Below are 13,750 nucleotides of genomic sequence, written 5' to 3'. Positions count from 1 at the left end.
TGACGTTTCGGGCCTAGATCCTTCTTTAGAAAATGGGGGAGGCTGGGTGGGCAAGGGGGTTTCTGAAATAAGTAGGGAGAGAGGCGAGGTGGGGAGGTGGATGGAAGATGGATTAATAAAAAGAAGATAGGTGGAGAGGAAACATAGGTCAGGGAGGCAGGGATGGAGAGCACGAGAGAGAGGAGTTAGGAAGGGGGTTGGTCAGTCTAGGGAGGATGGACAGGTCAAGGAGACGGGGATGAGGCTGGTAGCTAGGGTGTCGGGTGGGGGGTGGATAGGTGGGAGAAAGGACGGACAGGTTAGAGGGGTGGGGGATGAGGCTCTTCTCCACCTACCTACTCCTTCATCCACCTTCCCTCATCTCTCTATTTCTGTCAGAACCTCCTCCCCGCCTCCCCCATTTCTGAAGAAGGGTCCAGACCCGAAACGTCAGCCTTCCTGCTCCTTGGCCTGCTGCGTTCATCTAGCTCCACGCTGTGTTCTCTTGGATTCTCCAGCAAACGCAGTTCCTACTGTCTCAGAATCATAAGGCAGAATTTGCTGTGGGGAAGGTCACGTTTTATTAACGTATACAAAAAGCCAACAGTTCGGTCCAACATAGCTCCAGTGACCAAATCCCCTCCACCACCTCCAACCCCAAACATTTGCTCTGTGCCAACATGACGCGAATCCTAGCACCGTCCCCCCCCTCAAACCCTTCGCTCTGCGCCAACCTGACGCGATTCTGACGGAGAGAGAGAGTCAAAAGATAGGTAGGGGCTGAAAGAAATGCAGGGGAAAGCGGGCACACAAGGTGCAATTCTGTCGTAGTGAAGGAGCGAGACCGAAAAGTCGCTGCAGGATCGCGTTTTTGAGAGAGCGCGAGGCGTGGTTCGCCTTTCGCACTCTACGCCGAAACCCGCGAGGCGCCAGCTCGTTTCAAAGGCGGGCGACGGAGAGCCAGGCCAGGCGAGAGATGGATGGCGATGGTGGCTTCAGTCAGTCAGGGCCGCGCGCACGGCGTCGGCGATGGAGCTCGCGCTGATTCCGAAAGCGTCCAGCAGCTCGGAGGGTTTGGCGCTCCAGGCCACGCCTCTCACCGCCAAGCGGCGAACGCAAATGGCTGGCTCCAAGCTGACCGCCGAAGTCACCGCCTCTCCCAGGCCACCTACAGAGAGAGAGAGAGAGAGAGAGAACAAAAACAAGGCCGCTTAGAGACGGAGGGAGGAGTGGGCGCGGCAAATGGGGGGGGGGGGGGCAGTGGGAGCAGGGGGACATGAGAGTTGGAACGAGAGGGGGAAGGTTGGCGGGGGGGGGGGGGGGGGGGGGGGAAGCCGGGGCGCGCGACAGAGCGAGAGCGGTAAAGGTCGGGGGGGGTGGGGGGGAGAAAGCAGGAGTGCGCCAGAGAGCGCGAGAGACAGCAGCAAAAAAGGGGGGAGGGGGGGGAACAGGGGTACGCTTGAGCCCACACCAAAGGAGGGGGAGCGGGCCGAAGGGGGAAGCATGTGACAGAAAGAGAGTCGGGCAAAGGGGGGAGCGTGAGCATGATGGGGGGGGCGCTCAGGCGCCAGACCCCAAGAGAAAAAAAGAAGTGGGGAAGGAGCTTTACTTCCAGCCTCGGTCACTGTCGTCAACTAACGCACAGCAAGATCCCTCGGGGGGAACCGACCCTCCCGTAGCGTGGCGCTGACAGCTCTAGGCTGCAGTGAGGGGGAAGGGGGCCGCGTTGCGCGAGGGCTCGGGGCTGAATGGCCACCTGACCCTGTGACCTGGGCTGCTTCATCCCACGGGATCATGCTGTGCACCTCCGAACGGGGTGGGGGGGGGGGGAAAAAAACACACAAATTGATCAGCGCACTAACACAATGGACACTGTTTTCCACGCTTCCCCCCCCACCCCACCAAAAAAAGAGTATCCCAACCCGCCCCCAGCCCCCTCCACCGCCTGGGAGGGAAGATGGCGGATGCTCGCACCCTCTCCCTTACCCACAGTAATCGTTCCCGGTCAACATGTAGAATCATACCTTCGTGATAATGGTCTTCGACCGTGATAACACGCCCTCCCACTGCCTTGGCGTTAGCGATAATGGTGGCCGCGTCCAGAGGCTTCACAGTGAAAGGGTCGAGGATCCGAACATTGGTACCTGCAGGGGATGTCAGAGACAGAGAGTGAGAGAGCCGGAACGCCGGGGGGGGGGGGGGTGGCAAGACACAGAGAGCGCGAGAGAGAGAGCGAGCAAGAGAGCGAGCGAGAGAGAGAGCGCGCGAGGAGAGAGAGCGCGCGAGAGAGAGAGAGGGCGAGAGCGAGAGAGGCGAGAGCGAGAGAGGGCGAGAGCGAGAGAGGGCGAGAGCGAGAGAGGGCGAGAGCGAGAGAGGGCGAGAGCGAGAGAGGGCGAGAGCGAGAGAGGGCGAGAGCGAGAGAGGGCGAGAGCGAGAGAGGGCGAGAGCGAGAGAGGGCGAGAGCGAGAGAGGGCGAGAGCGAGAGAGAGAGCGAGAGAGAGAGAGAGAGCGAGAGAGAGAGAGCATGCGAGCGAGAGAGAGCGAGACACAGAGAGGGGAGGGTGGGGGTGGGCCGTGAGACACGGGGGTGGGACGGGGGGCGAGACACACGGGGGAGAGAGAGATGTTAAAATCCGGGCAACAGTTGAATGTTTCTGTGGTGGCGGGGGTGGGTGGGGGGGGGGGGGGGGGGTGGCGAGCGACAGAGGCTACCTGAGGGGACACAGAGACATGATATAAACAGGCGGCCTGGGGGCAGAGGGATCTGGGCAACCTTGTTCATTAAAAATTGCAACAAAGCTAGCCTCTGTGGTGCTGTCGGAGCTGCCCCCTTCCAGGGGCAAGTGGGGGAGGAAGTGTTCCCTCACCCTCCTGCTTCGTCAACAGGGCTTTGGGGCAATCAGGACGGGAGTCACTCGCTGCGGGATTCCCAGCTTCTGAGCTCCTCCTCGTGGGAAGCAGGGGCGCGCCAGAGATACGGGGCCTCTAAAACAGAGGCAGATCAGGGGTACCCCAGGCATGGCAGAGGGGTGGAAAGCAGCGAAGAGGTTTGTGCAGGGACCAGCGCGTGGGGCTTGGGCTGGACGGACTGATCGACGGTGGAGGCATCGCGCGCTCACCTTCCGCTGCCAGGCTGTCAGCTGCCGCCAGGGCCTCGTGCAGGGTGATTCCTGCCCCGATGACGAGGGCACGGTCCGTCTCCGACTGTCGGACAACCTGGGGGGGTGGGGGGCAAAGAGACAGACGGTCGTCCACCTGTTTCCTGCTTGTTGGGGGGAGGTGGGAAACAAAATAATGCAACCCCCCCCACCCACCAACCCACAGGAGGACGATCCCTAAAAATCGCCACGAGAGGCCATTCAGCCCCTCCATTCCCCCCCCCCCCGCCAACCCCACCCCTCCTCCTGGAGCCTGCGACACAGGAAGGGTTCACACTCCGGGATCTTGCTGTGCGCCGACAGCTCAGCCTGCTTCGCCGATGACCGATTTCCCCCCCGAATCCCACCGGCGCCGTCAGGAAACCCCCTCCCCTCCTCCAAGAGCCTCGTGGGATAAGCCGGGGGCTCGGCAAGTGCAGCGATTGGGGGAGGGGGGACCCAAGGTGCAGCTAGGTCGACATTTTGCCAAACAAACAGCCAGCTGCTCCCACACACCCCTCCGACCCCCGACAAACCACACCTCTACCCCCTCGCCGCGCGCCCCGCTCCCCCCACCCCCGCCAAACCACCGGCACCACCCACCTTGGCTTTGCCGACCTCAAACGGTTCGTCGCTGCGGTAAATGACACTGGTCTCCGGTCGGCTGGTTCGGATGAAGCAGATTCCCTGGGACAGCGCGCGAGGCAGAGAGAGAGAGCGAGAGTGCGCGAGGCAGAGAGAGAGAGAGAGAGAGAGAGCGCAAGCGCGCGCGAGGTAGAGAGAGAGAGCGAGTGCACGCAAGGCAGAGAGAGAGAGCGCGCGAGGCAGAGAGAGAGAGAGCGCACGAGGCAGAGAGAGAGAGAGAGAGAGAGAGCGCAAGCGCGCGCGAGGTAGAGAGAGAGAGAGCGAGTGCACGCAAGGCAGAGAGAGAGAGCGCGCGAGGCAGAGAGAGAGAGAGCGCACGAGGCAGAGAGAGAGAGCGCGCGAGGCAGAGAGAGAGAGATGAGAGAGAGAGAGAGAGAGCGCGTGCGCGAGGCAGAGAGAGAGAGAGAGAGAGAGAGAGAGAGAGAGCGCGTGCGCGAGGCAGAGAGAGAGAGCGCGCGAGGCAGAGAGAGAGAGCGCGCGAGGCAGAGAGAGAGAGCGCGCGAGGCAGAGAGAGAGAGCGCGCGAGGCAGAGAGAGAGAGCGCGCGAGGCAGAGAGAGAGAGCGCGCGAGGCAGAGAGAGAGACAGAGAGCAAGCGCGCGCGAGGCAAAGAGAGAGAGAGAGAGAGAGAGAGAGAGAGAGAGAGAGAGAGAGAGCGCGCACGAGGCAGAGAGAGAGAGAGAGAGAGAGAGAGAGAGAGAGAGAGAGAGAGAGAGATAGGAGAGAGAGAGAGAGAGAGCGCGCGAGGCAGAGAGAGAGAGAGAGAGAGAGAGAGAGAGAGAGAGAGAGAGAGAGAGAGAGAGAGAACGAGGCAGAGAGAGAGAGAGAGAGAGAGAGACCGCAAAGCGCGCGTGAGGCAGAGAGAGAGAGAGCGCACGAGCGTGCGCGAGGTAGAGACAGAGCGAAAGTCATTAACTGGAATTAATACGCCAACCCGACCCACACTAGAGACTCTGGGTTCCAATGGCCGCTGTACAAACATGCCCCCCACCCCCTCCCCTGGTCATTGGGTGCACACCAACATGGACACCCTCCCTCTGTACCACAGGTGTGCCCCCCCACCACCCCCACCCCCCCGTGTGGTAGGGTGGACGGTGGTGGGGGCGGGGGGGGTGGTAGAGGAGGACAGGGAATGGACTCTCTTCCCTCCCCATGTCCCATTCCAGCCCTGCGCCCACCCCCACCCGAGAGAGAGAGAGACACAGACAGAGGCTGGGAGGGGGTGTAGGGTGTGACAGAGACAGGGAGGGGGTGGAGGGGGCTGGAGGAGATGTAGCGGCTGGAGGGGGGTGACAGAGATAGGGAGGGGGCGCGGGGGGCTGGAGGGGGTGACAGAGATAGGGAGGGGGTCTAGGGGGGTGATGGAACAGGGAGGGGGCGCAGGGGGCGATGGGGATATGGAGGGGGCGCAGGGGGCGATGGGGATAGGGAGGGGGCGCAGGGGGCTGGAGGGGGCGACAGAGATAGGGAGAGGGTGTAGGGGTTTACAGGGCTAGGGAGGGGGTGTAGGGGGGTGATGGGGATAGGGAGGGGGTGTAGGGGGGCTGGAGGGGGGGGGTGACGGGGATAGGGAGGCTGGAGGGGGGGTGACGGGGATAGGGAGGGGGTGTGGGGGGGCTGGAGGGGGGGGGTGACGGGGATAGGGAGGGGGTGTAGGGGGGTGATGGGGATAGGGAGGGGGCGTAGGGGGGCTGGAGGGGGGGGGTGACGGGGATAGGGAGGGGGCGTAGGGGGGCTGGAGGGTTTAGGGAGGGGGCGTAGGGGGGCTGGAGGGGGGGTGACAGGGATAGGGAGGGGGCGTAGGGGGGGTGACGGGGATAGGGAGCTGGAGGGGGGGGGGTGACGGGGATAGGGAGGGGGCGTAGGGGGGGTGACGGGGATAGGGGAGGGGGCATAGGGAGCTGGGGGGGGGGTGACGGGGATAGGGAGGGGGCATGGGGGGGGGTGACGGGGATAGGGAGCTGGAGGGGGGGGTGACGGGGATAGGGAGGGGGCGTAGGGGGGGTGACGGGGATAGGGGAGGGGGCATAGGGAGCTGGAGGGGGGGGTGACGGGGATAGGGAGGGGACGTAGGGGGGCTGGGGGGGGGGGTGACGGGGATAGGGAGGGGGCATGGGGGGGCTGGGGGGGGTGACGGGGGGATAGGGGAGGGGGTATAGGGGGGGCTGGAGGGGGGGGTGACGGGGATACGGAGGGGGTGTGGGGGGGCTGGAGGGGGGGGGGTGACGGGATAGGGAGGGGGTGTGGGGGGGGTGACGGGGATAGGGAGGGGGTGTGGTACCTTGGTTGTTTGCTGCCAGTTCTACTGCCCTCTCTGCCGACACCCCATCGCTGGGGTAGAAGATGGTGCAGGTTGGAATGGCCCGGAACATTGCGATGTCCTCCAGGGCCATCTGCGAGGGTCCGTCTTCACCTGGGGGCGGTGGAAGGGACCAAGAAGATCACCACCGGCCCCTCGTGGCCGCACCCCGGCGTGGTATGGAAACCGTCCACCCCACCCCAGTACAAACCACACACAGGTAGCTTCAAGGAGAGCCCTCCCCACCGCGAACCGACCCCCCACTGCCGTCAAAATTTCATCTCCACCTGCCCCTTCCCTTCGGCTGTAGCACGACTTTCGAGCGACCCAGGTCAGACCCTGTTAAAGTGCCTGTGACATTTTCCGCTGGTCTTCCCAACGTGCTTGCGGCAAAAATCCATTTAGGTTGGGAATGGGGAAAAGGTGTGGGGGGTGGGGGGGTGGGGGGCTGGCGCGAGACAGCTGTGACCAGATTTGGGTACAGATTGGCCGTGCTAAATTGTCCCGTAGTGCCCAGGGATGTGCGGATTAGGGTGGGATTGGCCGTGCTAAATTGTCCCGTAGTGCCCAGGGATGTGCGGGTTAGGGTGGGATTGGCCGTGCTAAATTGTCCCGTAGTGCCCAGGGATTGCGGGTTAGGGTGGGATTGGCCGTGCTAAATTGTCCCGTAGTGCCCAGGGATGTGCGGGTTAGGGTGGGATTGGCCGTGCTAAATTGTCCCGTAGTGCCCAGGGATGTGCGGGTTAGGGTGGGATTGGCCGTGTTAAATTGTCCCGTAGTGCCCAGGGATGTGCGGGTTAGGGTGGGACTGGCCGTGCTAAATTGTCCCGTAGTGCCCAGGGATGTGCGGGTTAGGGTGGGATTGGCCGTGCTAAATTGTCCCGTAGTGCCCAGGGATGTGCGGGTTAGGGTGGGATTGGCCGTGCTAAATTGTCCCGAGGTGCCCAGGGATGTGCGGGTTAGGGTGGGATTGGCCGTGCTAAATTGTCCCGTAGTACCCAGGGATGTGCGGGTTCGGGTGGATTGGCCGTGTTAAATTGTCCCGTAGTGCCCAGGGATGTGCGGGTTCGGGTGGATTGGCCGTGTTAAATTGTCCCGTAGTGCCCAGGGATGTGCGGGTTAGGGTGGGTTAATTTAGATAAATGTAAAGCAAGCCAGGGTAGGACAGTTAGTTATTGATCATAAAAATCCAAAAGAAAGGCAGATGCTGCAAGTCAGAAGCAGAAACAGAAATTGCTGGAAAAGCTCAGCATCTGTGGAGAGAAATCAGAGTTTCTTCAGTTAATGGGAAGGTCTGGGGAGTGTCGCTGAGCAGACAGACCTCGGGGAGGGGGACAAGTACATGGCCCCTTCAAAGTGGAGCCGCGGGTAGACAGGTCGGTGAGGGAGGGGGTTCGGGACGCTCGCCTTTATCAGTCGGTGCATTGAGTGTCGGAGTCGGGAGGGTCGTGTATTGGTGAGGCCGCTTTGGGAATACCGCGTCCAATCCCGGTCTCCCTGCAACAGGAAGGATGTTGGGAAAGGGTTCGGAAAAGGATGTCAGAGGGTTTGAGCGACAGGGAGGGGCTGGGGGCTGTTTTCCCCGGAGCGTCGGAGGCTGAGGGCGGACCTTATAGAGGTTTATAAACCCACGTGGGTCGGCACGGACGAGATGGGCCGAAGGGTCTGCTTCTGAGCCGTACGAGTCAGAAACAGGAAGTGTGTGTGCCAAGCCACATTTCTCTCTCATATCCTGCACCGCGTTCCTTGTTTCAACCGAAAATTACACGCGATTTCTGACGAATGCTTCTCCTGCACTGGTGGTGAGCGCTGCAGGGGATCAGGAGCACTGGGTGCCTGGGGGTTAACGGGATCTTGTCATGCCGCGAACGGATGCCAAGGGCACCAGTCCCGTCTACTCTCCGTGACGCCCAAAGGAGCTGTCGTTTGCCAACGCTTGGCCCGAACATCACCTCCTCCCCGCCAACTGCGCTTCCCGCACTCACCGATGGAAATACCACAATGGGAACCAGAGAAGTTGGCATTGCTCTGAGAGATGGCAGCCATCCGGATCTGGTCGTACCCACGCGTCAGGAAAGCAGCAAATGTGCTGGCGAATGCCACCGTGCGGTCGCGGGTGGCACAGCCAATGGCCACGCTGATCTGGAACAGCGGAGGGCAGCGAGAGAGAAAGAAAGATGGAAGGGGAAATAAATGATCTCTGCCAGGGTTGTGATCGCCACCCCCCCCGGCCACCTTCGCCCGCGCGGAGGCGGCTGCGCTCGCGAGGAATGCTCGGCTGAGCTCCAAAACCCGGTCCCTCCGCGCGGAGGCAGCCGGGCTCGCGAGGAATGCTCGGCTGAGCTCCAAAACCACCCCCTCCGCCCCAAGGTGAGCTCTCCAGCCACCCGACCCGGCCAACACTCACCATGTTCTGCTCAGCAATGTAACACTCGATGAAACGCTCGGGATGCTCCTTTCGGAAGAGATCGGAGAACGTGGAGTTCTTGGTGTCCCCATCTAGAGCCACCACATGCTGGTTCATCTTCCCTAACCTGGCCAAGGCTAGGCCATAGGCTTTTCGAGTGGCAATCTGGGTGGGCAAGAAGAGAGCGAGGGGCAAACAGATAAAAAAGGACGAAGGTCTCAGCTGCCAGGACAAGGTTGGTGAGGGGGTGGGTGGAGAGCACTCCCTTCAGCTCAAAAACCAACCCCCCCGCCAACCTCAAAAAAGTCGGAGAGCAACTTGCTGAAGGGGCAACCAAATTTTGAGAAAGGGCACACACAGGGTTCAAAGCCTTGGCATTTTTCATGCCCCCCCACCCTTAAACCTCCACCCCTCGGTTCCAAAACTAAACCGCCACCCCCCCACCACCGCCAATCCTCGCCCCGATTCCAAACCCCCGACCCCCAAGAAAAGTCACGACCCCTCCTCCTCTCTCTCTCTCTCTCTCTCTCGGCCGCGCGCGCCACCTCCGCACCCCCGGAAATTCTCCGTCACCCACCCCGCGACAAAGAGATAACCTCTAGCCCACCCTGGGGGTGGGGGAAGATACAGCGAGCAAGCGGGGGGGGGGGGGGCGGGGGTTGGTAAACAGAGCCGCAAGAAACTTTGTGAGGGGTAGGTCATGCCTTACAAACCTTATCGAGTTTTTTGAGGATGTGACTAGAAAAGTTGATGAGGGTCGAGCTGTGGATGTGGTGTATATGGACTTCAGTAAGGCATTTGATAAGGTTCCCCATGGTAGGCTCATTCAGAAGGTCAGGAGGAATGGGATACAGGGGAACTTAGCTGCTTGGATACAGAATTGGCTGGCCAACAGAAGACAGCGAGTGGTAGTAGAAGGAAAATATTCTGCCTGGAAGTCAGTGGTGAGTGGTGTTCCACAGGGCTCTGTCCTTGGGCCTCTACTGTTTGTAATTTTTATTAATGACTTGGACGAGGGAATTGAAGGATGGGTCAGCAAGTTTGCAGACGACACCAAGGTAGGAGGTGTCGTTGACAGTGTAGAGGGCTGTTGTAGGCTGCAGCGGGACATTGACAGGATGCAGAGATGGGCTGAGAGGTGGCAGATGGAGTTCAACCTGGATAAATGCGAGGTGATGCATTTTGGAAGGTCGAATTTGAAAGCTGAGTACAGGATTAAGGATAGGATTCTTGGCAGCGTGGAGGAACAGAGGGATCTTGGTGTGCAGATACATAGATCCCTTAAATGGCCACCCAAGTGGACAGGGTTGTTAAGAAAGCATATGGTGTTTTGGCTTTCATTAACAGGGGGATTGAGTTTAAGAGTCGTGAGATCTTGTTGCAGCTCTATAAAACTTTGGTTAGACCGCACTTGGAATACTGCGTCCAGTTCTGGGCGCCCTATTATAGGAAAGATGTGGATGCTTTGGAGAGGGTTCAGAGGAGGTTTACCAGGATGCTGCCTGGACTGGAGGGGCTTATCTTATGAAGAGAGGTTGACTGAGCTCGGTCTCTTTTCATTGGAGAAAAGGAGGAGGAGAGGTGACCTAATTGAGGTATACAAGATAATGAGAGGCATAGATAGAGTTGATAGCCAGAGACTATTTCCCAGGGCAGAAATGGCTAGCACGAGGGGTCATAGTTTTAAGCTGGTTGGAGGAAAGTATAGAGGGGATGTCAGAGGCAGGTTCTTTACGCAGAGAGTTGTGAGAGCATGGAATGCGTTGCCAGCAGCAGTTGTGGAAGCAAGGGTCATTGGGGTCATTTAAGAGACTGCTGGACATGCATATGGTCACAGAAATTTGAGGGTGCATACATGAGGATCAATGGTCGGCACAACATTGTGGGCTGAAGGGCCTGTTCTGTGCTGTACTGTTCTATGTTCTATGTTCTAAAACACTTGAGCTGGTACCCTGCCCGCTGCCAACCTACCTTGTCGCCCAGTTTGTACCCTGGCGGGGAGGGCAAAGTGATCCCGGTGATGTTGACCGGGGGGGCGTCCTCCACTGGGGCTGGGGGGCACAGGCGCTGGCTGGTCTTGATGCGCCCTTCGATCTCACGTAGCATCTCTGCCACCCGATCCTTGGGCATGGGCTTGCCGTGCCAGTTTTCTGCATCTTCGACTCCTGCGGGGTGGGGGGGGGGGGGTGCAGAGTTTGGGCGGGTGGGCGGGGGTGGGTTTAAACAATCATCAGCCCTTTTGTCATGTCCAACCACACAACCCCCCCCCCCCATTCATTTTGGCCAATGGGCATCGCTAGCCCCAGGCCCTCCATTTCTTGCCCTGTCCCTAGTTGCCCCTGTGTGCCTCGAGAAGGCTGGGGGGGGGGGGGGGGGGGGAGGAGAGCGAGAAAGAGGGGGAGAAGGAGGGGAACTGCCTTGCCCCAATAATTCTCGCCGCAAATTGAAAACAGCCCTTTCTCACCCGTTATCTCACCCCCACCCCTGCTCTCGGCCTATAAACAGCCTCATATACCGACTCTCCCGTGACTTTTTTGGGGGCGGGGGGGATAGCTTGCACAGCAAGATCCCGCTGACCCTCAATGCTTCCCGCCGTTCGCTGGGCTTCCCTGGTCCCTCTCACTGGCACCCCGCCCAGCTCTTAAATGGGGCGAGAGCTAGAGTCATGTAGAGGCCTCGCATAGTTAAGGGCAGGTTTTTTTTTGCGCTGATAACAATAACCTTGGATGCCTTTCCCTTTCAGGGTCTTGGCGACGATGGCCGTGGGGCGGTCCTTGACGAGGGCGGCCTGTGCCAGGGCCTGGCAGAGCTCCGTGATGCTGTGCCCATCCACCACGTACGTGTTCCACCTGCCAGGAGAAAAAAGTGAGTGAGTACCGCGGGAGCGGGGGGAGCGGGGGAGCCAGGGAAGCGGGGGAGCGAGGGAGCGAGAAATGAAAAATAAATGTAACGCCCACATCTCTCCGCATTGAGGTCGAAAGGAAACAGGGAAACTAGAGGCCATTCAGTCGACAACATTCTCCCCTCCCCCTCCATCCCCACCCTCAGCCTTCAGCTACTTTACAGACAGAGCGCGGAGGGAGGCGGCGAGAGAGAGGGGGGGCGCGAGGCCGGAGGGCGGCGGAGGGAAAGGGGGAGGCGCGAGGCCAGAGGGCGGCGGAGGGAAAGGGGGGGCGCGAGGCCGGAAAGGGGAGGGGGGGGCGCGAGGCGGCGGGAAAGGGGGGTGGCGCGAGGCCGGAGGGAAAGGGGGGGGGGGGGGGGCGCGAGGCCGGAGGGCGGCGGCGGGAAAGGCGGGGGGCGCGAGAGATAGGCTAACCATTCTCTGCCTCGTTTCCAGTTGGGAGTTAGTCCTCACGTGGGAGTTCCTGAAACAAAATGGGGATGTAGAAATTCGGGAAGATGGACGTACGGAGCAGCGCGATGTCTGCGGGAAGCAGGGGAGATGGGCAGCAGCGTTCGCTCCCAACAAAAGAAACACAGGACTGCAGCATGCGCCCCTCCACCGGCCCCCCCCCCCCCTTGCTGGTGGGAGGTGGGAAATACAGCGTGACGTTTACATATGCGAAAACTAACTAACAAGAGAGTTACCCATAAACAGCACCCCGTCCCCCACCAGTGCCAAACGAAGGGTGCAAATTCACTCGCCCACTACCCTCTCTGTGTTGGGTTCGAGAAAGGGGTGGGAGAAAGAGGTTTGAAATGGCACAGCAAGATCCCAAAACACACAATTAAGCCGCATAAACATCCAGGAGGGGGGCCGATCGCGGCGTTAGAGATGCAGGAAAGGGGATAGATGGAACGTCAGGTTATTTGGTGGGGGGTGGTGGGGGGCCTTACCCAAAGGACTCGCAGCGCTGGCGGTAGACGCCCATTTCGTGTCTGAGGGGGCGGGCTCGCTCTGGCCTAGGCGGTTGACATCAAAGATGGCCACCAGGTTGTCCAACTTGTAGAAAGAAGCGAAGGCCATGGCTTCCCAGATAGAGCCTTCTGACGACTCCCCGTCGCCAATCAAACAGTAGACACGGTAACTTCGGAAGAGAAGTGGGGGGGGGGGGGAGAGAGAGAGAGAGAGAGAGACAGACACACAAAGTCAATTGGAATGCCAATGTTACGGACTAGACCAAACCACCTCAAGATGGCCGCCCAATCGCCAAGACAAGACTGGGGCAAAATAGCAGGCAGTGAGGAAGGTCCCCCTAAGATTACACAGGGATCTCGATCCATTGGGTCACCGGGCCGAGGGGAGGGCAGACGGAGTTAAATTCGGATAAATGCGAGAGAGAACGTAGAACAGTTCAGACCGTTCGGCCCAAGATGTTGTGCCGAACTTTTACCCGAAGGTCTATCTAACCTCCACCCCCACCTTATATTCTCATCCATATGCCTGTCTAATAGCCGCTTCAGTGCCCCTAACAAGGCCGGCTCCACTACACTCTCCGGCAAGGCATTCCACGCCCCGACCACTCTCTGAGTAAAGAACCTACCTCTGATGTCTCCCCTGTAACTACCCCCCACTCACTTTAAAACTATGCCCCCTCGTAATAGCTACCTCCACCCTAGGGAAAAAGTCTCTGGCTGTTCGCTCTAGCTATCCCTCTGATCATTTTGTGCACCTCTATCAAGTCACCTCTCATCCTTCGTCATTTAGAGAGAAAAACCCCAGCTCTCTAAACCTTTCCTCGTAAGACCTTCCCTCCATTCCAGGCAACATCCTGGTGAATCTTCTCTGCAGCTTTTCCAACGCTTCTGCATCTTCCCTGTAATGAGGCATCCAGAACCGGACACAATACTCCAGCTGTGGCCGAACCAGGGTTTGTACAGCTGGAGCATAACTTCACGGCTCTTGAACTCAATCCCTCGTATTAATGAAAGCGAACAGACCTTACGCCTTCTTAACAACTCTATCCACCTGGGTGGCAGCTTTCAGGGAACTGTACCCCCAAGATCCCTCTGCTCCTCCACACTGCCAAGCATCTTTCCCTTAACCCTGTATTCTGCTTTCAAGTTTGCCCTTCCAAAATGAATCGCCTCATGCTTTTCAGGGTTAAGCTCCATCTGCCACTTCTCAGCCCAGCTCTGCATCCGATCAATGTCCCTTTGTAACCGAGAACAGCCCTTCGCACTGTCCACAATTCGACCCACCTTTGTATCACCGGTGAACTCGCTAATCCACCCTTCCACTCCTACGTCCGAATCATTTACAAAACGAGTGCATTTTTGGTGAAAAAAAAAACACTAATGAGGGACAGGACAGCTGCAATTAACAGCAGGGCTTCGGGCTCATG

At 59.4% G+C, this 13,750-nt stretch overlaps 1 protein-coding gene across 1 annotated transcript; it reads right to left on the bottom strand.

Annotated features, from left to right (window-relative positions):
• Positions 1–536: 536 nt before the first annotated feature.
• LOC125450059 (transketolase-like protein 2) lies at positions 537–12,504 on the bottom strand (the record flags this gene model as incomplete). The annotated part of the gene is given in 11 exon segments (XM_059643228.1): positions 537–1,147; positions 2,004–2,123; positions 3,099–3,195; positions 3,720–3,808; positions 6,047–6,172; positions 8,044–8,200; positions 8,466–8,630; positions 10,437–10,630; positions 11,187–11,314; positions 12,303–12,357; positions 12,360–12,504. Coding segments are annotated over 11 exon segments (1,449 nt in total), but the record flags the coding sequence as incomplete, so codon positions are not given.
• Between the last annotated feature and the right edge of the window lie 1,246 nt (positions 12,505–13,750).

This window comes from Stegostoma tigrinum, chromosome 49, assembly GCF_030684315.1.
Source record: "Stegostoma tigrinum isolate sSteTig4 chromosome 49, sSteTig4.hap1, whole genome shotgun sequence".
NCBI classification, from domain to species: domain Eukaryota; kingdom Metazoa; phylum Chordata; class Chondrichthyes; order Orectolobiformes; family Stegostomatidae; genus Stegostoma; species Stegostoma tigrinum.
Note: the sequence above shows the minus strand (reverse complement) of the source record. Positions and strands in the feature narration are given on the sequence as shown.